This window comes from Aulonocara stuartgranti (assembly GCF_965226115.1).
Source record: "Aulonocara stuartgranti genome assembly, chromosome: 6".
Classification (NCBI taxonomy): Eukaryota; Metazoa; Chordata; class Actinopteri; order Cichliformes; family Cichlidae; genus Aulonocara; species Aulonocara stuartgranti.
In genome coordinates this window covers 3,181,180-3,187,679 of record NC_138944.1, presented here as the reverse complement: position 1 = coordinate 3,187,679, position 6,500 = coordinate 3,181,180, and the positions used below count along the sequence as shown (strand labels likewise).

General features: G+C 42.8%; 1 protein-coding gene and 1 pseudogene across 2 annotated transcripts; both read right to left on the bottom strand.

Moving 5' to 3' along the window:
* Positions 1 to 819: 819 nt before the first annotated feature.
* LOC309709315 (E3 ubiquitin-protein ligase TRIM21-like) lies at positions 820 to 3,812 on the bottom strand (annotated as a pseudogene). Its single transcript, XR_014280883.1, has 2 exons — positions 3,546 to 3,812; positions 820 to 2,739 (listed from the first exon to the last, which is right to left on the bottom strand). The product of XR_014280883.1 is annotated as an E3 ubiquitin-protein ligase TRIM21-like (transcript).
* A 1,295-nt stretch (positions 3,813 to 5,107) lies between these two features.
* LOC309707716 (small integral membrane protein 26-like) lies at positions 5,108 to 6,201 on the bottom strand. Its single transcript, XM_082535198.1, has 2 exons — positions 5,990 to 6,201; positions 5,108 to 5,478 (listed from the first exon to the last, which is right to left on the bottom strand). The coding sequence occupies exons 1-2, from the start codon at positions 6,111 to 6,113 to the stop codon at positions 5,306 to 5,308; spliced, it is 297 nt and encodes a 98-aa protein (XP_082391324.1). The 5' UTR covers positions 6,114 to 6,201; the 3' UTR covers positions 5,108 to 5,305.
* Positions 6,202 to 6,500: the final 299 nt, after the last annotated feature.

The window sequence follows — 6,500 nt, the reverse complement described above, 5'->3', positions numbered from 1 at the left end:
TAAACTTTTGTGTTACAGCAGCATGATAAAGAATAAAATCGTACAGTGTACAATACACAACAAATAAACAACAAAGTAAGAGGTTTATACTATGAGACTGTTGTAAACAAATTCTTGCAGTGTGATAAAACAAAAATGTAGTTAAAAACAATGAAGAAGAAGTGCAAATTGGATTAATAAATAATATGTATAACTAAAAAAACAGCAGCATGAAGGTATAATACAAAAGCATGCTTCAATCTGTAGGAAAGATTTCCTAAAGCGTTCTTTATGGCAGTGAGGTTGAATCAGTCTGAGGGAGAAGGAGCTCTGCTGCACCCTCATATAGATGTCATCACATCAAAAGTGTTTGCAAGTGAGTTTAATCATTGCGTTGTATTGAAATCCTCCTTTACAGTGGGCTGAAAGAAGCTAGAATAGAGTATCTGTTAAAGAAAAGTCATAATGCTTGTAAAGTAAGAGCCAGAACAAAAGTTTTAAAGTCTTAAAGGGCCTAAAGTAAAGAATTCCTTTATTGGATCAGCTGTATGGGATTAACTTAATGTTGCAGTTGGATATTATTTTAATTCCTTCTTATGCTGCCGTTTTGATTTATCAATAATAATACAGCAGAATACATGAGCAGGTTTTAAAACCCCAAATAAAAACTTTAAAATAAATTGATGAAGTGTAGTTTACAACATTTTAAAGTTTTACCCCCAGAAATACCAGTGTTTTTGACACGTGGATGCTAATGACCTAACACTGATTTCTGACAGTAACCCAAACAGAGATGACTACACGATGAGGGGACCATGATGAAAGACCACAAAGTCAAACTTCTTTTTCTTTTTTGTTTATTGTGGCAAGAAAGTTGGAAAATACACACAAACACACACCTTGTCCGACATTTAGTCAGTTAGGGTCTGGTTACACACACAGAGGACAAAATACAGTATTTTCACCCAAAATACAGAGGATTACTCAAAGAAAGTACAAGTACATTAAAACTTTACTTCAGTGAAGTACTAGAGTAAATGTACTAAATTCATCCTTTCATCCAGTGCTGGTGGACCCAGTGGTGATGTTGAGCTGGTGAAGCTCAGTGGGCACATGACTGCTGGGAATTCTAATAGCAATCACATCATCATGTTATTGGAAGATCCTGGACCAAGGCATGGCCCTGGTTGATCTGGACTCAGGCAGGGTCATGCCTTGTCTCAGATTGTGTTTGTGCTAATCAAGTGTGTAGTCGAGGTGAGGAGGGTGACGTTCAACATGAACGTGGCACTACGAGCGTCAGCACCTCCAAGTCTGAGTGATGGAGGTCCTGGGATCTTGCTGGTGAGGTTTAGTATAAATAGCCAAAGTCTGTCAATTGAAGGTGAATATCAGAATCGCCTGTTGTTGATGAAAGTAAAGACAGAAAAGCAGAATGAGCCCTCTTTAATTGACGGGGGTGATGATCAGAGGTGCAGAGTTCCAACCATCATTTTCCAGTCCAGGACTGAAGTATGGGTAGAGTTTCTCAGTGAAGGAGCAGCCAGTAAAGGAGTAGATCAGAGCTGCAGTATCAACGTCATAAAAGGAGACCAGGCCATCCTCATAATCCACAAACACCCCCACCTTCTTAGGAGCAGACTGCAGAGAGAGAGCGACATCAGGGCCAGCTTTGTATTTATTTCCATTACTCAGGCCTACAGTCCAGAAACCGGCTGCAGGTCTCGGTGTGATGTCTTCCATCCTGTTGATCGACTCTCTGGCCACTCCCAAAGTCCACTCGCCCTTTCCTTCAACCTGAACCTCAAAATAAAATCTGCCTGAAGAGAAACTCTGTTTTCCTAAAACAGCAGCACTGTAAAAAAATCTCTCTGAGTTGTAGGGAAGAGCTTTCTCCCTATAGGTATCATGTACTTGTTTCTCATCATCAGACAGGAAGAGGTAAGCATTTGCTGTGTCTGGATCGAGTGTCACGTCCACTGCGTAGCTCTGGGCCCTCCTCAGCTTGGCCATGGCGAGCATCTTGGGTAGTTTCTCCTTCATCTCTGCAGTTTCCTCCAGCTGAAGCACAGAGAGCAGCTCTACCTCCGTCTTCCTCTTCTTCAGCTCACGGATGTCCTGCTCCATCTTTCTGATGAAGCCTTCAGCCTGCAGCTCTGTTTGTCTCTGCTTCTCTCTGATGGCCTCCGTGAGCTTGGCCTCACCTTTCTCGACATACTCTTTCAGAGCAGCAAAGACCCGAGCACCATCTGTCATCTCTCTGTCTGCGTCCTCTTTACCGAGCTCCACTGAGCGTTTGAGCTCCTCAATCTTCAGTCGCATCTCCTCGATCGTCTGCTGGATTTCAGCCTCCATCTTCACCAGTTTCTCTCCTTTACTCATTTCTTCCAGAGGATGATTGAATTTCATGCAGTCCAAAAGTAATGAAAGAAACACCACACAGAGAAGCAGCGGCAGTGGTTTTAAGCCTAACCCAGGGAGAACTTCTTCCTGTCTGGCTGGCCGTTGCTCTGCCCGTCTGAAGGTATCAACCATCTCAGAGATCAGAGTGTTGACCTGCAGCTCGGGCTTTGGGTAGAACATCTTCATGCAGGCGGGACACTGGAACGGGACGTCGGCGTCAACGGGTTCAGTGATGCAGTGTTTGCAGAAGTTGTGTCCACACGGCGTGCTGACCGGATCGGTGAACACATCCAGACAGATGGCGCACAGAAACTGATCTTCAGTCTGCAGACAGGCGGCAGCAGCCATGTTTGGACACTGAGAACAGAAAGGAAAGACGCTGGTTACCCAGTGCAGAATAACACGTCCTGTGAGCTGAAGCAGAGCTCTTGTATTGTCCTCAACTCTCTGTTGAGTTCTGCTGTAATTTCTTTTCTTCCGTCTCTGCTCTGTTTGTTCCCTGACCTGTGCAACATTAGCATCTCAGCGCTGTTTCACCATTATAAGTTTAAGTCATGGATAAATTCCACGGTGGACTGTTTTACCTTAGTTTCTGCCAGGTGTTGTTCAGGTTTGCTATTCGTCCACCTTTGATGCATTTGTGGGTTCAATATTAACACATTTTAAAAATAGTCTGTTAACAACAGGACAAAATCGGTGTTTTTTCTACTTTAGCATGTAAACAACATAGAGCATCAGACACGTGACTCAGAAACTGATTCTAAGGTTTCCATTTTTTTTTTAGTACTTTCCACACATAAACCAAAACTGAAAACATCGCATTGTTTTAGATTCCCCAGAGAAGCCTTTGTTTTCGGGGGTATAAAGTTTTAAATATTTGATCGCGTAGTTTATCCGTGCGCTCATGGAGGGGACAAAGTATTTCTGGAGGTTGGCCAAAGGGGAGGGAGCCAAAACAAACAGGCTGAAATGAAACTTTTAAAACGCCCCTGTTTAAGATCACAAAGCCGTTTACTGATGCGTGAATCACGTGGCGCTTTGCACGCAGAGCCTCAGAACAGAAGCGCAAACACCTGGAACCTTTCACCAAACATCCCCTTCTCCCCTGAAACTTCCTAAACTGAATTTTCATGTTTGCGTTAAGAGTTTTCAGCTCGACTCACCAAAGCTGGGCGGAAACTCCCGAAGAAATCCGATTAATATTTGTTTGCAGACACAAACAAAGCCGTCTTCGATCAGCTGCACAGATGCCGCAAACCGAAAGCGCATCAGTGTTTGAGTGGACTGGACACACTTCCTGTGTGAGCTGTTTAGCTCCACCCACACCTGAGAGGGTAAACAGCTTGAGGAAATGACGTGTACAGACCAGCGGGTGTGTCGGCTAAATAAAAAAACGTATAGAGGCAGATGGTCTTTACTCCTCTTGACCTGCAGCCCAGGAACAGCTCACAGAGGGCAGTGACTTTAACTCCACCTCACCTGTGGAGCCCTCGGATCTACCACCAGGTGTCCTCCTCTCCAGTGTTGTGCCAAAAAGCAGTTTTCGATGTTTATTTTTACGCCTCATACCCTTGCTAACATTGGCAAATAGACTGTAGTTATCATGATTTATTACGGTGTTATAAACAGAATAAAGAAATGACCTGTAGCTCGCAGGACTTATTGTCTTATTGTACATTCATTGTAATCAATAGAGTTCCCTTTTGGACGCTTAAAATATCTTTATATTACTGTGATGTTATGTTTGTCCCAATTTCTGCTTCCCTCTTGGGCAGATCTAACGTCTATGACACTTCTTCCTGTATAAATAAAGGATATAAGAATTCACTTTGCCAAAAACAGATCGCCATGTCCATCTTTTGATAGGAATGTACTTTCTGGCCCCAAATAGCTTGATGCCATTCATGACAGATGTATCTGATAGATTATAGACCAACAAATCATTTATAACAGTTTAAATGTCACCAGTCACTTTCTGGATCTTCTCCTTCTCCCATAAAGCTGATCAATCAGATGCAAATACTGCTGTGTCTTGTATCTTCAGTCCTTGACTTGTCTATGTTTTCCTGGACAGTTGGTGACTCGTTTCACCTCCACCTGCACTCCCAGCCTCATGTACAGCAGATACCAGTGACACCAGCAGGTAAGAGAAGTGGCAGATCTGCCTTCAGCTCTCATGAAGGCGGCCTTAAAACAGATGGCTTGTATTGATTCAAAATCAACATTACTGCTTTAGACAGACTTCATTCATCTTAATAAACAGTGAGAACAACATAACCTGCTCACTAAACAGTTCAGTCACATTTCACGTGCATCTGTGGAGTTTCTCTTCCCTCTTTGTTTTCAGCCACTCGGTATCCCAGGTGGCCGAAAACTGTCTTGCTGGCCTGTGGTGTAGACCAAGGCTCCAGTGCGTATTTCTTATTGATGCTTATCATGGAAAGACCAAGACTTTAAATGCTGTTGAAAAACTTTACATCTTATTATAATCTGAGCTCTGTGGTCTGAAGGATCTTCTTGGAGTCGTGGTTTTATTTTCCAGAGAACTGACTGGTCAGCTGGTGGTGACTTCACAACTGTTGACATCACTCGTCAAACATAAGGTAAAAAGTAAACGACCTCTGTCACACTGAAAATCCAGGATTAAACATCACTAGGCCCCAAATCCTGTTCCAACCTATAACATGAATCACAGATGAACCTTTAATCTTTCTACTGAAACAGATTTCTGCATCTTGAGGGTTTATTTACACACCACGAGCATCTGAATTACAGAACAGTACTGAATACTGCTTACAGTTTGATACTAAAAGCTGGCTGAGGCCATCAGAGCAGGACAGGTGGACACGCAGCTGGAGTTTCCTTAAAAAACAAAAACATTATAATGTCCTCACAGAAATACATAAATATTAACTGGAGAGGTTCATTTGTTGTCGTCTCCAGCCCCTCGATCGCTGCTGAAGGATGAGATGAGATTATAGATCCTTGTGGTGTACGGGACAAAGTCTTTCTTATAGGTGATGACAGTTTTGGCGTGTGCCGTCTTGTAGACCTCCTGGTTTGGATCCTGCGGCTCTTCCACTTCTTCTTTTTTCACTGAGTAAGAGGAGGGCAATCATAAACATTCATTATCAGTTACTTCTATGAATATATGTGTCAGCAATAAAGGGTAGCACTGTGCAAACAAACTGGATCAGCTGATATTGAAAGTAAATGAAATTTGTTATTTCAGACTAGAGAGAGAATCTGTTTCTTTATACGCCACAGCTGCAGGTCAGTAACCTCTGTTTTGTCCTGTTTGTGGTTCCTTCCTCTCTCACCAACCAGCAGAACGTGATGTAAGCTGCGTATCCAGTGTATGTAAGCTGGATACGCAGCCTCCAGTGTAACTTATTGCATGCATTTGCAGGAAGAAAGGGGCACGTCTCAGAGCTCCTCTTAGATTCATCTCATTTTAATATTTCTTCAGTTTCTTCACATTAAATGAGTAACATCTGTCAGCATACCCGATGACACTCATCAAAAAGAGGCTGTTAAATAATTCGGCGTACTTCAGTTTGAGAATATTGTTTGCGCATGTGTGAATTTCACAGTTCACGTCGCTCACCTGGCGCGACCTCGCAGCGACCTGTGTATTTCAGGTAAGCGTACGAGCCGACCATGGTCCAAATACCAATCGCGTACACGGCGGATACTCTGGCGTTCCACTTCAGCAGATCTTTGAACTTCATGGCTGCTTCGCTCCACAGCGCTTTATTATTTCATGAACGTGTTTAGATTCCTTTCGCTAGAGCGTTATGGGCGCCGCCATGACAGTCACCCCGGAAGTACTAAAAAATAACCGGTCGCGTGTTTTTTTTCCATTATTTTTTTAATTTTATCATTAAAATCTAGAAATTGTTAATTATTTATGTCACAGGGTTCCGAGATAAAATCGCTCACAGTTCATAGACTCACACCATTTTTCAGCATGTGTAACTTTATAAGTGCAGGATATCCCCACGAAACTGACGGGGTTGAAAAACATATTTAAGCTCTGTTCAAATCAAATCAGTTTTACACTGGCACTGGGAGAACAGGCCTTCACACAAACTGCAGAATGGATGGACTTAAGCAGA